The sequence below is a fragment of the Petromyzon marinus genome, chromosome 70, assembly GCF_048934315.1.
Source record: "Petromyzon marinus isolate PM22_M1 ecotype Great Lakes invasive population chromosome 70, UKy_Petmar_22M1.pri1.0, whole genome shotgun sequence".
NCBI lineage: Eukaryota > Metazoa > Chordata > Hyperoartia > Petromyzontiformes > Petromyzontidae > Petromyzon > Petromyzon marinus.
Genome location: NC_133736.1, coordinates 4,016,493 through 4,033,784, shown reverse-complemented (window position 1 = coordinate 4,033,784; position 17,292 = coordinate 4,016,493). Strand labels below are relative to the sequence as shown.

The 17,292-nt window shown below is 54.4% G+C and overlaps 2 protein-coding genes across 3 annotated transcripts in view; both read left to right on the top strand.

Moving 5' to 3' along the window:
* LOC116957124 (glypican-6-like) overlaps positions 1–17,292 on the top strand; it is a 96,505-nt gene that overhangs the window by 57,075 nt on the left and 22,138 nt on the right. For both annotated transcript variants that reach the window (XR_012930484.1, XM_076055201.1), the window contains exons 2-3: positions 12,160–12,318; positions 16,069–16,520. Coding sequence is in view for 1 of the 2 variants with exons in the window: in XM_076055201.1 (XP_075911316.1) it covers positions 12,160–12,318; positions 16,069–16,520 (611 nt within the window). In the remaining variant the exon portion in view is untranslated. The remainder of the gene's footprint in view (positions 1–12,159; positions 12,319–16,068; positions 16,521–17,292) is intronic.
* On the top strand, positions 787–4,150 carry LOC142906761 (uncharacterized). The gene has a single exon (XM_076055200.1). The coding sequence runs from the start codon at positions 2,903–2,905 to the stop codon at positions 3,881–3,883; it is 981 nt and encodes a 326-aa protein (XP_075911315.1). The 5' UTR covers positions 787–2,902; the 3' UTR covers positions 3,884–4,150.

The following is a 17,292-nucleotide window of genomic DNA, read 5'->3' as shown; positions in this document are numbered from 1 at the left end:
GCACACACACACATGCACACACACACATGCAGACACATGCACGCACACACACGCGCACACACGCGTGCACACACACACACGCACACACACACGCGCGCGCACACACACACACACGCACACGTACACACATATACATGCGCATATGCACAAAGGCATTAGGGAAACCTGATTGCCTGACTGCCTGTGATGCTTAACAACATGCCCCCCGCAGCCGCACAAATACAAAGACAAAAGTCGTCCGTGTGTAGCCTTTGACGGGCTGGTGGGGCAAGCGCTGTTAGTCGAGCAGCACCTGTGGAGGCCACTACGCCAAACACGAGGAGGGTGTGGGTGGGCAGCACCACGCCCGGCCGCCTTTGTCTCCCCAGTGGCGACGCTTACCACGCACCGCACCAGGTTACTCATTTGAGGCCGAGCAGACCTAGGCGGGAGGCCCAGGATCCGTACAGATGATCGCCGCCGTGAGCGGGAATCGAACTCTGTCCGCCGGATTCGTAGCGCAGAGACGCGCTTAACGCTACACCGCCGCTCCACGCACACACGCACGCACACACACACGCACGTACGTATGTTTCCCATCATCTGGTGTTTGTTTGGCGATCGCTATCCACCGCATTTGGCAGTCCGAAAGCAGCAATGTTGGGGGTGCCGGGGATATTTTTTGTGCTGTCGAACTGGAGTGGTGGGGGGGGTCGTGGTGGTGGGGAGAGTGAAGAGATCGCTGGTAGCTTTACGTAACGGAATGTCTTTTGGCTGGGCGGCGGTGGTAGTGGTGGTGGTGGGGGGGGGTGGTAGAGAGTTGGCGTGGGAGACCCCCACCACCACACCCCAAACCTCGATAAGCCGCCGAGACAAGCGGTCAAAGGTGGCTTCAAAATCGCGAAACATCTTCGTCGTCGATTTAAAGCTTTCGTGACTGCAGGGGATTCATCTTCTGGTTCTCTCGGTAAAGTCACCACCACACCACCATCACCACGTGGAATGGGGATCTTGCTGTGACTGTCCCACCTGAAGACACGGAAGCTTGTGTCGCCTCCGAAACGCCGTGGGAATTTTTATATATTATTTTTATTATTATTATTCTTTTATCCCCCGTTCTATGTGACTTTACCGAAAGAACCAGAAGATAAGATCGTCGTCATCGTCGCCGTCATCTCTCCTGCCAAACGTGTCTTTTTTTTTTTTCCCCGAATATTTTATTCTCACAGAAATCGCGGTCCAGCCAAGCAGCAGCAGCGGCAGCAGCAGCCACCCACCCCAGACCCCCACAAAGGCCCAAAGGCGTCGTGCGAGGTGGCGGCGGCGGGCGGCGGGGGGGGTGTAGGCCAGCGACAAACAGCAGCCCCGCCGTCGATCCGCTGGAGTCGATAGATTAAGATGTTGGAACCGAACGTTTGCGGGAAATTTGACGACGCGGCCGGCCGACCGACCGACCGACCGATCGAAGTCGTCTCAATGACGCCACGTTCGGATGTCTTCGCCGTACGAGTCGAAGGCCCGAAGGGACCCCCCCCAAGACGAGGCCGCTCGTTGTCGCGATTGGGTCGTCGGGCGCGTGTGGGAGACGCACCCTTTCAGGCTCCAATTAGTTCCTAGAGCATCGAAAGTTTACCGCCCTTCTCCTACTAAACAAAAACAAAAACAAATCTCACTTCATAGTATTCAAACAGTGGAAAGGAATACGTGAAGGTACTAAAAAAAAAAAACATTATAAACACGTTGGATATTAAAATAGACCGCTACATAGCTGTCAACCCCTTGTCAGTGCCCTGCCTTATTACAGACCAACTCGGACCATATTGCTCACCCCGTGCCCCTTATAAACCTCAAAGTTCATCCTACAAAGTCCCATCACAAGGGGAATGGTCAGTAAGCGAATACATTGGGCACTATGGAGGCACTGCGCTACTAGACACTGTACACTACTATACACTGTACACTACTATACACTGAACTACTATGCACTGTACACTACTATACACTACTATACACTGCACTATTATACACTGTACACAACTAGACACTGTACACTACTATACACTGTACACTATACACTGTACACTACTAGACAATGTACACTACTATACACTGTAGACTACTATACACTGTACACTACTATACACTGCACTACTGTAAACTGCACTACTACACACTACACTACTATACACTACACTACTATACACTACACACTACTATAGACTACACCATACACTACACTACTATACACTACACACTACTATACACTACACACTACTATACACTACACCACTATACACTACACCATACACTACTATAGACTACACTATACACTACACTATACAGTACTATACACTACACTACTATACACTACTAGACACTATACACTGCTATAGACTACACTATACACTACTATACACTAGACACTATACACTACTGTAGACTACACTATACACTACTGTAGACTACACTATACACTGCACTACTGTAGACTACATTATACACTACACTACTATACACTACACTACTATACACTATGCACTACTGTAGACTACACTACTATACTACTATACACTGCACTACTATACAGTACACTACTATACACTACACTATACACTACACTATACACTACAATATACACTACACGATACACTACAATATACACTACACTATACACTACGCTACTATACACTGCACTACTATACACTACTGTAGACTACACTATACACTGCACTACTATACACTATACACTACTGTAGACTACACTATACACTGCACTACTATACACTATACACTACTGTAGACTACACTATACACTACACTACTATACACTGCACTACTATACACTACTAGACACTATACACTACTCTAGACTACACGACTATACACTACACTATACACTACTAGACACTACACATTGGGCTCTATGGAGGCCGTCGTTAAGCGTTTTCAGGGGTGGTCGTTGAGAGGGGTTCTCTACCGTATTGGTCTCGCTGGGACCTTCTCGTCTTCGTTGTCTGGCTCTTTCACGCCAACTCCGGTGGCTCAGTCTTGCAGCAGCAGCAGTGGTGGTAGCCGCAGCAGCGGTAGCAGCGGTAGTAGCGGTAGTGGTAGTAGCGGTAGTGGTAGCCGCAGCAGTGGTGGTAGTAGCCGCAGCAGCGGTGGCGGTAGTAGCGGTAGTAGCGGTAGTGGCAGTGGTGGCTGCAGCAGCGGTAGTGGTAGTCGCAACAGCGTTGGTGGTAGCCGCAGCAGCGGTAGTGGTCGCGGTAGTAGCGGTTGTAGTGGTAGCGGTAGTAGCGGTAGTGGCAGTGGTGGCTGCAGTAGTGGTAGCCGCATTAGCGGTAGCAGCGGTAGTGGTAGTGGTAGCAGCGGTAGTGGTAGCGGTAGCAGCGGTAGTGGTAGCAGCGGTAGTGGTAGCGGTAGTAGCGGTAGCGGTAGCAGCGGTAGCGGTAGCAGCGGTAGTGGTAGCGGTAGCAGCGGTAGTGGTAGCAGCGGTAGTGGTAGCGGTAGCAGCGGTAGTGGTAGCAGCGGTAGCGGTAGCAGCGGTAGTGGTAGCGGTAGCAGCGGTAGTGGTAGTGGTAGCAGCGGTAGTGGTAGTGGTAGCAGCGGTAGTGGTAGCAGCGGTAGTGGTAGTGGTAGCAGCGGTAGTGGTAGCGGTAGCAGCGGTAGTGGTAGCAGCGGTAGTGGTAGCAGCGGTAGTGGTAGTGGTAGCAGCGGTAGTGGTAGCGGTAGCAGCGGTAGTGGTAGCAGCGGTAGTGGTAGCGGTAGCAGCGGTAGTGGTAGCAGCGGTAGCGGTAGCAGCGGTAGTAGTAGCGGTAGCAGCGGTAGCGGTAGTGGTAGCAGCGGTAGTGGTAGCAGCGGTAGTGGTAGTGGTAGCAGCGGTAGTGGTAGTGGTAGCAGCGGGTAGTGGTAGTGGTAGCAGCGGTAGTGGTAGTGGTAGCAGCGGTAGTGGTAGTGGTAGCAGCGGTAGTGGTAGTGGCGGTAGTGGCAGTGGTAGCCGCAGCAGCGGCAGCAGCAGGCGTAGCAGCAGCTGCGGCGGTAGCAGCAGGGGGAGCAGCGGTAGCAGCGGTGGCGGTAGTAGCAGCAGGGGTAGCGGCGGTAGCAGCAGTAGCAGGGGTAGCGCCAGCAGGGGTAGCAGCAGGGATAGCAACAGTAGCAGCAGGGGTAGCAGCAGCAGGGGTAGCAGCAGCAGGGGTAGCGGCAGCAGGGGTAGCAGCAGCAGGGGTAGCAGCAGCAGCAGGGGTAGCAGCAGCAGCAGGGGTAGCAGCAGGGGTAGCAGCAGCAGCAGGGGTAGCAGCAGGGGTAGCAGCAGCAGCAGCAGGGGTAGCAGCAGCAGCAGGGGTAGCAGCGGCAGGGGTAGCAGCAGCAGCAGGGGTAGCAGCGGCAGGGGTAGCAGCAGGGGTAGCAGCAGCAGCAGGGGTAGCAGCAGCAGGGGTAGCAGCAGCAGCAGCAGGGGTAGCAGCAGGGGTAGCAGCAGCAGCAGCAGGGGTAGCAGCAGCAGCAGGGGTAGCAGCGGCAGGGGTAGCAGCAGGGGTAGCAGCAGCAGCAGGGGTAGCAGCGGCAGGGGTAGCAGCAGGGGTAGCAGCAGCAGCAGGGGTAGCAGCGGCAGGGGTAGCAGCAGGGGTAGCAGCAGCAGCAGGGGTAGCAGCAGCAGGGGTAGCAGCAGCAGCAGCATGGGTAGCAGCAGGGGTAGCAGCAGCAGCAGCAGGGGTAGCAGCAGCAGCAGGGGTAGCAGCGGCAGGGGTAGCAGCAGGGGTAGCAGCAGCAGCAGGGGTAGCAGCGGCAGGGGTAGCAGCAGGGGTAGCAGCAGCAGCAGGGGTAGCAGCGGCAGGGGTAGCAGCAGCAGCAGGGGTAGCAGCAGCAGGGGTAGCAGCAGCAGGGGTAGCAGCAGCAGGGGTAGCAGCAGCAGCAGGGGTAGCAGCAGCAGGGGTAGCAGCAGCAGCAGGGGCAGCAGCAGCAGGGGTAGCGGCAGCAGCAGGGGTAGCAGCAGCAGGGGTAGCAGCAGCAGCAGGGGTAGCAGCAGCAGGGGTAGCGGCAGCAGCAGGGGCAGCAGCAGCAGGGGTAGCGGCAGCAGCAGGGGTAGCAGCAGCAGGGGTAGCGGCAGCAGCAGGGGCAGCAGCAGCAGGGGTAGCGGCAGCAGCAGCAGGGGTAGCAGCGGCGGCTTTGGGCTGGCTTCTTCTGCGGCCGTTTGGAGTGCCGCTCACTCGGGTGAGATGAGAGGGTTCTGTACGGGATGAGGGTTCTGTATGGGATGAGGGTTCTGTATGGGATGAGGGTTCTGTATGGGATGAGACGAGGGTTCTGTATGGGATGAGACGTGGGTTCTGTATGGGATGAGGGTTCTGTATGGGATGAGGGTTCTGTATGGGATGAGGGTTCTGTATGGGATGAAACGAGGGTTCTGTATGGGATGAGACGTGGGTTCTGTATGGGATGAGGGTTCTGTATGGGATGAGGGTTCTGTATGGGATGAGGGTTCTGTATGGGATGAGACGAGGGTTCTGTATGGGATGAGACGAGAGGGTTCTGTATGGGATGAGGGTTCTGTATGGTATGAGACGTGGGTTCTGTATGGGATGAGGGTTCTGTATGGGATGAGGGTTCTGTATGGGATGAGGGTTCTGTATGGGATGAGACGAGGGTTCTGTATGGGATGAGACGAGAGGGTTCTGTATGGGATGAGGGTTCTGTATGGTATGAGACGTGGGTTCTGTATGGGATGAGGGTTCTGTATGGGATGAGGGTTCTGTATGGGATGAGGGTTCTGTATGGGATGAGGGTTCTGTACGGGATGAGGGTTCTGTATGGGATGAGGGTTCTGTATGGGATGAGGGTTCTGTATGGGATGAGACGAGGGTTCTGTATGGGATGAGACGTGGGTTCTGTATGGGATGAGGGTTCTGTATGGGATGAGGGTTCTGTATGGGATGAGGGTTCTGTATGGGATGAAACGAGGGTTCTGTATGGGATGAGACGTGGGTTCTGTATGGGATGAGGGTTCTGTATGGGATGAGGGTTCTGTATGGGATGAGGGTTCTGTATGGGATGAGACGAGGGTTCTGTATGGGATGAGACGAGAGGGTTCTGTATGGGATGAGGGTTCTGTATGGTATGAGACGTGGGTTCTGTATGGGATGAGGGTTCTGTATGGGATGAGGGTTCTGTATGGGATGAGGGTTCTGTATGGGATGAGACGAGGGTTCTGTATGGGATGAGACGAGAGGGTTCTGTATGGGATGAGGGTTCTGTATGGTATGAGACGTGGGTTCTGTATGGGATGAGGGTTCTGTATGGGATGAGGGTTCTGTATGGGATGAGGGTTCTGTATGGGATGAGACGAGGGTTCTGTATGGGATGAGACGAGAGGGTTCTGTATGGGATGAGGGTTCTGTATGGTATGAGACGTGGGTTCTGTATGGGATGAGGGTTCTGTATGGGATGAGGGTTCTGTATGGGATGAGGGTTCTGTATGGGATGAGACGAGGGTTCTGTATGGGATGAGACGAGAGGGTTCTGTATGGGATGAGGGTTCTGTATGGTATGAGACGTGGGTTCTGTATGGGATGAGGGTTCTGTATGGGATGAGGGTTCTGTATGGGATGAGGGTTCTGTATGGGATGAGACGAGGGTTCTGTATGGGATGAGACGAGAGGGTTCTGTATGGGATGAGGGTTCTGTATGGTATGAGACGTGGGTTCTGTATGGGATGAGGGTTCTGTATGGGATGAGGGTTCTGTATGGGATGAGGGTTCTGTATGGGATGAGACGAGGGTTCTGTATGGGATGAGACGTGGGTTCTGTATGGGATGAGGGTTCTGTATGGGATGAGGGTTCTGTATGGGATGAGGGTTCTGTATGGGATGAGACGAGGGTTCTGTATGGGATGAGACGAGAGGGTTCTGTATGGGATGAGGGTTCTGTATGGTATGAGACGTGGGTTCTGTATGGGATGAGGGTTCTGTATGGGATGAGGGTTCTGTATGGGATGAGGGTTCTGTATGGGATGAGACGAGGGTTCTGTATGGGATGAGACGAGAGGGTTCTGTATGGGATGAGGGTTCTGTATGGTATGAGACGTGGGTTCTGTATGGGATGAGGGTTCTGTATGGGATGAGGGTTCTGTATGGGATGAGGGTTCTGTATGGGATGAGACGAGGGTTCTGTATGGGATGAGACGAGAGGGTTCTGTATGGGATGAGGGTTCTGTATGGTATGAGACGTGGGTTCTGTATGGGATGAGGGTTCTGTATGGGATGAGGGTTCTGTATGGGATGAGGGTTCTGTATGGGATGAGACGAGGGTTCTGTATGGGATGAGACGAGAGGGTTCTGTATGGGATGAGGGTTCTGTATGGTATGAGACGTGGGTTCTGTATGGGATGAGGGTTCTGTATGGGATGAGGGTTCTGTATGGGATGAGGGTTCTGTATGGGATGAGACGAGGGTTCTGTATGGGATGAGACGAGAGGGTTCTGTATGGGATGAGGGTTCTGTATGGTATTAGACGAGAGGGTTCTGTATGGGATGAGGGTTCTGTATGGGATGAGGGTTCTGTATGGGATGAGGGTTCTGTATGGGATGAGACGAGGGTTCTGTATGGGATGAGACGAGAGGGTTCTGTATGGGATGAGGGTTCTGTATGGTATGAGACGTGGGTTCTGTATGGGATGAGGGTTCTGTATGGGATGAGGGTTCTGTATGGGATGAGACGAGAGGGTTCTGTATGGGATGAGGGTTCTGTATGGGATGAGGGTTCTGTATGGGATGAGGGTTCTGTACGGGATGAGGGTTCTGTATGGGATGAGGGTTCTGTATGGGATGAGGGTTCTGTATGGGATGAGGGTTCTGTATGGTATTAGACGAGAGGGTTCTGTATGGGATGAGGGTTCTGTATGGGATGAGACGAGAGGGTTCTGTATGGGATGAGGGTTCTGTATGGGATGAGGGTTCTGTATGGGATGAGGGTTCTGTATGGGATGAGGGTTCTGTATGGGATGAGGGTTCTGTATGGGATGAGGGTTCTGTATGGGATGAGGGTTCTGTATGGTATTAGACGAGAGGGTTCTGTATGGGATGAGGGTTCTGTATGGGATGAGGGTTCTGTATGGGATGAGGGTTCTGTATGGGATTAGACGAGGGTTCTGTGTGGGATGAGGGTTCTGTATGGGATGAGACGAGAGGGTTCTGTATGAGATGAGGGTTCTGTATGGGGTGATACGAGAGTTCTGTATGGGATGGGACGAGAGGGTTCTGTATGGGATGAGGGTTCTGTATGGGATTAGACGAGGGTTCTGTATGGGATGAGACAAGGGTTCTGTATGGGATGAGACGAGGGTTCTGTATGGGATGAAGGTTCTGTATGGGATGAGAGTTCTGTATGGGATGAGGGTTCTGTATGGGATGAGACGAGGGTTCTGTATGGGATGAGGATTCTGTATGGGACGAGACGAGGGTTCTGTATGGGATGAGTGTTCTGTATGGGATGAGACGGGGGTTCTGTATGGGATGGGACGAGGGTTCTGTATGGAATGAGACGAGGGTTCTGTATGGGATGAGACGAGAGGGTTCTGTATGGGATGAGGGTTCTGTATGGTATGAGACGTGGGTTCTGTATGGGATGAGGGTTCTGTATGGGATGAGGGTTCTGTATGGGATGAGACGAGAGGGTTCTGTATGGGATGAGATGAGGGTTCTGTATGGGATGAGGGTTCTGTATGGGATGAGGGTTCTGTATGGGATGAGACGAGGGTTCTGTATGGGATGAGGGTTCTGTATGGGATGAGGGTTCTGTATAGGATGAGACGGGGGTTCTGTATGGGATGAGACAGGGGTTCTGTATGGGATGAGACGAGGGTTCTGTGTAAGACAGGTAATTTCCGCCAAGACAGAATGAATGATTGAGAGGTGAGTGTTTGAGTGAGTGATTGAGAGGTGACTGTGTGAGTGAGTGATTGAGAGGTGAGTGTGTGAGTGAGTGATTGAGAGGTGAGTGTGTGAGTGAGTGATTGAGAGGTGAGTGTGTGAGTGAGTGATTGAGGGGTGAGTGTGTGAGTGATTGAGAGGTGAGTGTGTGAGTGAATGATTGAGAGGCGAGTGTGTGAGTGAGGGATTGAGAGGTGAGTGTGTGAGTGAGGGATTGAGAGGTGAGTGAGTGAGTGATTGAGAGGTGAGTGAGTGATTGACAGGTGAGAGTGAGTGAGTGAGAGGTGAGTGAGTGAGAGGTGAGTGTGTGAGTGAGTGATTGAGAGGTGAGTGTGTGTGATTGAGAGGTGAGTGAGTGATTGAGAGGTGTGTGAGTGAGTGATTGAGAGGTGAGTGAGTGATTGACAGGTGAGTGAGTGAGAGGGGAGTGAGTGAGAGGTGAGTGAGTGAGTGATTGAGAGGTGAGTGTGTGTGATTGAGAGATGAGTGATTGAGAGGTGTGTGAGAGTGATTGAGAGGTGAGTGTGTGAGTGAGTGATTGAGAGGTGTGTGTGAGTGAGTGATTGAGAGGTGAGTGAGTGAGTGATTGAGAGATTGAGAGGTGAGTGAGTGATTGACAGGTGAGTGAGTGAGAGGTGAGTGAGTGATTGACAGGTGAGTGAGTGAGAGGTGAGTGTGTGAGTGAGTGAGTGAGAGGTGTCTGAGTGACGGATTGAGAGGTGAGTGAGTGAGTGATTGAATGGTGAGTGTGTGAGTGATTGTGCTATTCCAGCCTTCATAGGTGCTACTTGCTAATAGCACTCACCCCAACAGTCCGTTAAAGGCTGTACGGGGGATCTTTGTCTTTGTGGGCGAGTGGGGGTGAGAGAGTGAGAGGGTGAATGAGTGAGTGTGGATCGCTGAGGTTCCTGTTCAGAGTTGGCCTCCCAGCTGGGGCTCGCTAATAACCACTACTTCCTGCTGTGCCAGGGTCAAAGGGCATGTGTGTGAGAGTCTGTGTGTGAGTTAGTGTGTGTGTGTGAGTTAGTGTGTGTGTGTGAGTCTGTGTGTGTGTGTGAGTCTGTGTGTGTGAGTTAATGTGTGTGTGTGTTTGAGTCTGTGTGTGTGTGAGTTAGTGTGTGTGAGAGTCTGTGTGTGTGTGTCAGTGAGTCAGTGTGTGTGTCTGTGTGAGTGTGTTAGTGTGTGAGTCAGTGTCTGTGTGTGTGAGTTAGTGTGTGTGTGAGTCTGTGTGAGTGAGTCAAGTGTGTGAGTTAGTGTGTGTGTTAGTGTGTGAGTTAGTGTGTGTCAGTGAGTCAGTGTGTGTGTCTGTGTGAGTTAGTGTGTGTGTGAGTGAGTCTCTGTGTGAGTGAGTCTGTGTGTGTGAGTTAGTGTGTGTGTGAGTCGGTGTGCCTGGGAGAGAGTTGGTATGTGTGTGTGCGTGTATGTGTATGCATGCATGTGTGTGTGTCAGCCTTAGGGGCTAATCCTTGTGAGATTTCAGCCCAGGATGTTGAGTGGGGGGAGGAGGAGCAGGGGGAGGTGTGAACTCTCTCTGTGTGAGCCTTTGTGCTCGCAAGGGATTCTGGGAGAGACCCACAATGCCACTGCCCCCCCCCTCCCCCATCTCTCACCATGCCGACCTTAATCAGTGCTCACTAACAGCACTGTGCGGGGAATTGTCTTTGTGTGTGTGTGTACATGTGTGTGTGTATGTGTGTGTGTGTACATGTGTGTGTGTACATGTGTGTGTGGAGCGGTGGTGTAGCGGTTAGCGCTACGAACCTGGCGACCCGGGTTCGAATCCCGCTCACGGCCAACACTAGTCACGATTATTTTAACCTCCCCTAGGTCGACTCAGCCTCAAATGAGTAACCTGGTGCGGTGTGTAGTAAACATCGCCACTGGGAGATACAAAGGCGGCCGGGCGTGGTGCTGGCGACCCACCCCCTCGTGTGCCGTGCCAGCCTTCATAGGTGCTCGCTAACAGCAATTGCCCCTACAGTCTGTTCAGGCTATACGGGGGATCTTTGTCTTTGAACGTACGGCATCTCAGTCAGACAACCCATGGCACCTGGATCTGTCCTGTGACCTACCAGCGGGCATTCGACGCTTCACGTGGCTTCAAAGTGCACCTAGCCTGGCACAAGCGCCGTGGTGACGTCACCGCCACTGAGTGGCGAATGGCGGCTGCTGTTGTTGTTGTTGTGTGAATCGGCCACCCACCACCTCGTGTGGCGTTCCAGCCTTCATTGGTGCTCGCTATAGCAGCACTTGCTCCTACAGTCTGTTAAGGCTACACAGGGGATCTTTGTCTTTTGTGTACGTGGGGGGAGCGGTGGTGCAGCGGTTAGCGCTACGCTGCGCTACAAACTCGGCGACCCGAGTTCGATTCCCGCTCACGGCCACCAACACCGGTGACGATTATCCGAACCGGTGCCGGGCCTCCCCAAGGTCGACTCGGCCTCAAATGAGTGCCTGGTGCGGTGCGTAGTGAACATCGCCACTGGGGAGACAAAGGCGGCCGGGCGTGATGCTGACCAACCACCCCTTCGTGTGCCACCGTGCCGGCCTTCGTAGGCGCCTCTACTCGCTGACAGCACTTGCCCCAACAGTCTGTTAAGGCTATGCAGGGGATCTTTGTCTTTCTGTGCTCACCTGCATGCGTGTACGTGTGCTCACCTGCATGGGTGTAGGTGTGTGTGCGTGCGTAGGTGAGGGTCTGTGGGTGTGCTCACCTGTGTGTGTGTACACGTGTGTGTGTGTGTGTGCGTGCGTTGGTGAGGGTGTGTGTGTGTGTGCGTGCGTTGGTGAGGATCTGCGTGTGTGCTCACCTGTACGTGTGTGTGTGTGCGTAGGCGAGGCTCTGCGTGTGTGCTCACCTGTACGCGTGTGCGTGCGAGGGTCTACGTGTGTGCTCACCTGTACGTGTGTATACGCGCGTGTGTGCGTGCGTAGGCGAGGGTCTGTGTGCGCTCACCTGTACATGTGTACGTGCGTTGGTGAGGATCTGTGTGTGTGCTCACCTGTACGTGTGTGTGTGCGTGCGTAGGCGAGGGTCTGCGTGTGTGCTCACCTGTACGTGTGTGTACGTGTGTGTACGTGTGTGTACGCGTGTGTGTGTGTGCGTGCGTAGGCGAGGGTCTGTGTGCGCTCACCTGTACGTGTGTACGTGCGTTGGAGAGGATCTGTGTGTGTGCTCACCTGTGTGTGTGTGTGTGTGTACGCGTGTGTGTGTGCTCACCTGTGTGTGTGTGTGTGTACGCGTGTGTGTGTGCGTGCGTAGGCGAGGGTCTGCGTGTGTGCGCGTCTCCGCTGTCGTGCTGCACCCTCGACATGGAGCAGCAGCTGGAGGTGCAGTCGCGCCTGGAGCTGGAGGAGTCGGTGGCGGAGAGCAGCCATTTTCTCAGGAGCACCTTCAGCACGCGCCATCACAAGTTCGACGGTGGGGGCGGCCACCGTGCTCGCTCACTCACTCACTCACTCTACACCACGCTCACTCACTGACTCACTCACTATACACCACGCTCACTCACTCACTCTACACCACGCTGATTCTACACCACGCTCACTCACTCACTCAACACCACACTCACTCACTCTACACCACACTCACTCACTCTACACCACGCTCACTCACTCACTCTACACCACGCTCACTCACTGACTCACTCACTCTACACCACGCTCACTCACTGACTCACTCAACCTACACCACGCTCACTCACTGACTCACTCACTCTACACCACGCTCACTCACTGACTCACTCACTCTACACCACGCTCACTCACTCAACACCACGCTCAATCACTCACTCACTCTCACCACGCTCACTCACTATACACCACGCTGACTCACTATACACCACGCTCACTCACTCACTCTACACCACGCTGACTCACTCACTCTACACCACGCTGACTCACTTTACACCGTGCTCGCTCACTCACTCTACACCACGCTCACTCACTGACTCACTCACTCTACACCACGCTCACTGACTCACTCTACTCCACGCTGATTCTACACCACGCTCACTCACTATACACCACGCTCACTCACTCAACACCACGCTCACTCACTCACTCTACACCATGCTCACTCACTGACTCACTCACTATACACCACGCTCACTCACTCACTCTACACCATGCTCACTCACTGACTCACTCACTATACACCACGCTCACTCACTCACTCTACACCATGCTCACTCACTGACTCACTCACTATACACCACGCTCACTCACTCACTCTACACCACCCTCACTCACTCTACACCACGCTCACTCACTCACTATACACCACGCTCATTCACTCACTCTACACCACGCTCACTCACTGACTCACTCACTCTACACCACGCTCACTGACTCACTCTACTCCACGCTGATTCTACACCACGCTCACTCACTATACACCACGCTCACTCACTCAACACCACGCTCACTCACTCACTCTACACCATGCTCACTCACTGACTCACTCACTATACACCACGCTCACTCACTCACTCTACACCATGCTCACTCACTGACTCACTCACTATACACCACGCTCACTCACTCACTCTACACCATGCTCACTCACTGACTCACTCACTATACACCACGCTCACTCACTCACTCTACACCACCCTCACTCACTCTACACCACGCTCACTCACTCACTATACACCACGCTCATTCACTCACTCTACACCACGCTCACTCACTGACTCACTCACTATACACCACGCTCATTCACTCACTCTACACCACGCTCACTCACTCTACTCCACGCTCACTCACTGACTCACTCACTATACACCACGCTCACTCACTCACTCTACACCACCCTCACTCACTCTACACCACGCTCACTCACTCACTCTACTCCACGCTCACTCACTGACTCACTCACTATACACCACGCTCACTCACTCACTCTACACCACGCTCACTCACTCTACTCCACGCTCACTCACTGACTCACTCTACACCACGCTCACTCACTCACTCTACACCACGCTCACTCACTCACTCTACACCACGCTCACTCACTCACTCTACACCACGCTCACTCACTCTACACCACGCTCACTCACTCACTCTACACCACGCTCACTCACTCACTCGACACCACGCTCACTCACTCTACACCACGCTGAGTCACTTACTCTACACCACGCTCACTCACTCACTCTACACCACACTCACTCACTCTACACCACGCTCACTCACTCACTCTACACCACGCTCACTCACTCTACACCACGCTCACTCACTCACTCTACACCACGCTCACTCACTCTACACCACGCTCACTCTACACCACGCTGACTCACTCACTCACTCTACACCACGCTCACTCACTCACTCTACACCACGCTCACTCACTCACTCTACACCACGCTCACTCACTCAATCTACACCACGCTCACTCACTCACTCTACACCACGCTCACTCACTCACTCTACACCACGCTCACTCACTCACTCTACACCACGCTCACTCGCTCACTCACTCTACACCACGCTCACTCACTCACTATACACCACACTCACTCACTCACTCTACACCACGCTCACTCACTCACTATACACCACGCTCACTCACTCACTCTACACCACGCTCACTCACTCACTATACACCACACTCACTCACTCACTCTACACCACGCTCACTCACTCACTCTACACCACGCTCACTCACTCACTACACCACGCTCACTCACTCACTCTACACCACGCTCACTCACTCTACACCACGCTCACTCACTCACTCTACACCACGCTCACTCACTCACTCTACACCACACTCACTCTCTCTACACGACGCTCACTCACTCACTATACACCACGCTCACTCACTCACTCTACACCACGCTCACTCACTCACTCTACACCACGCTCACTCGCTCACTCACTCTACACCACGCTCACTCACTCACTATACACCACACTCACTCACTCACTCTACACCACGCTCACTCACTCACTATACACCACGCTCACTCACTCACTCTACACCACGCTCACTCACTCACTATACACCACACTCACTCACTCACTCTACACCACGCTCACTCACTCACTATACACCACGCTCACTCACTCACTCTACACCACGCTCACTCACTCACTCTACACCACGCTCACTCACTCACTCTACACCACGCTCACTCACTCACTCTACACCACGCTCACTCACTCACTACACCACGCTCACTCACTCACTCTACACCACGCTCACTCACTCTACACCACGCTCACTCACTCACTCTACACCATGCTCACTCACTCACTCTACACCACGCTCACTCACTCACTATACACCACACTCACTCTCTCTACACCACGCTCACTCACTCTACACCACGCTCACTCACTCACTCTACACCACGCTCACTCACTCACTCTACACCACACTCACTCTCTCTACACCACGCTCACTCACTCTACACCACGCTCACTCACTCACTCTACACCACGCTCACTCACTCACTCTACACCACGCTCACTCACTCACTCTACACCACGCTCACTCACTCACTCTACACCACGCTCACTCACTCACTACACCACGCTCACTCACTCACTCTACACCACGCTCACTCACTCTACACCACGCTCACTCACTCATTCTACACCACGCTCACTCACTCACTCTACACCACACTCACTCTCTCTACACCACGCTCACTCACTCTACACCACGCTCACTCACTCACTCTACACCACGCTCACTCACTCACTACACCACGCTCACTCACTCACTATACACCACACTCACTCACTCTACACCACGCTCACTCACTCACTCTACACCACGCTCACTCACTCACTCTACACCACGCTCACTCACTCACTCTACACCACACTCACTCTCTCTACACCACGCTCACTCACTCTACACCACGCTCACTCACTCTACACCACGCTCACTCACTCACTCTACACCACGCTCACTCACTCACTCTACACCACGCTCACTCACTCACTCTACACCACACTCACTCTCTCTACACCACGCTCACTCACTCTACACCACGCTCACTCACTCACTCTACACCACGCTCACTCACTCACTCTACACCACGCTCACTCACTCACTCTACACCGTGTTTACCCGCTCATTCTCTGATTCACTCGCTAACCCACCCCCCCACCCACACCCCCACTCACTCAACCTTCTCACGCCCCCCCATCGCAGAGTTCTTCCGCGAGCTGGTGAACAACGCCGAGCGTTCCCTGCACGACATGTTCGTGCGCACGTACGGCGAGCTCTTCACCCAGAACGCCCACCTCTTCACCAACCTCTTCTCCGACCTCCGCCTCTACTACGGCGCCGGCACCGGCTCCTCCGGTTCCTCGTCCCCCGGCGCCGGCGCCGGCGCCGGCGCCGCCGGAGGAGCGGCAAGCCTCGACGAATCCCTCGCCGACTTTTGGATGCAGCTGCTGACGCGGATGATGGAGCTGGTGAACCCACAGCTGCGCTTCACCCCCGAGTACCTGCGGTGCGTCGCCTCCAGCGCCGACGGTCTGAAGCCCTTCGGCGACGTCCCGCGCAAGCTGAGGCCCCAGCTGGGCCGGGCCTTCGTGTCGGCCCGGGCCTTCGTCGCTGGCCTGGCCGTCGGCCGCGACGTGGTGACGCGCGTCACGCAGGTGAGGATGGTGGTGGTGGTGGTGAGGGTGAGGGTGGCGGTGAGGGTTTGTGGTGAGGGTGAGGGTGGTGAGGGTGAGGGTGGTGGTGGTGAGGGTGGTGGTGAGGGTGGTGGTGAGGGTGGTGAGGGTGGTGAGGGTGGTGAGGGTGAGGGTGAGGGTGGTGGTGAGGGTAGTGGTGAGGGTGAGGGTGGTGGTGAGGGTGAGGGTGGTGAGGGTGGTGAGGGTGAGGGCGGTGAGGGTGGTGAGGGCGGTGAGGGTGAGGGTGGTGGTGAGGGTGGTGAGGGTGAGGGTGGTGGTGAGTGTGACGGTGAGGGTGACGGTGAGGGCGGTGAGTGTGACGGTGGTGGTGAGGGTGTGACTATGGTGGTGAGGGTGGTGAGGGTGAGGGTGGTGGTGAGTTTGACGGTGAGGGTGAGGGCGGTGAGTGTGACGGTGAGGGTGGTGAGGGTGAGGGTGGTGGTGAGTGTGAGGGTGGTGAGGGTGAGGGTGGTGGTGAGTGTGACAGTGAGGGTGACGGTGAGGGCGGTGAGTGTGACGGTGGTGGTGAGGGTGGTGAGGGTGAGGGTGGTGGTGAGTTTGACGGTGAGGGTGAGGGCGGTGAGTGTGATGGTGAGGGTGGTGAGGGTGAGGGTGGTGGTGAGGGTGGTGAGGGTGACGGTAAGGGTGGTGAGGGTTACGGTAAGGGTGGTGAGGGTGAGGGTGGTGGTGAGGGTGAGGGCGGTGGTGAGGGTGAGGGTGGTGAGTGTGACGGTGAGGGTGGTGGTGAGGGTGG

Excerpts from the sequence above, each read along its gene's own strand:
- LOC142906761 (XM_076055200.1), top strand. The coding sequence starts at position 2,903 with ATGGAGGCCGTCGTTAAGCGTTTTCAGGGGTGGTCGTTGAGAGGGGTT.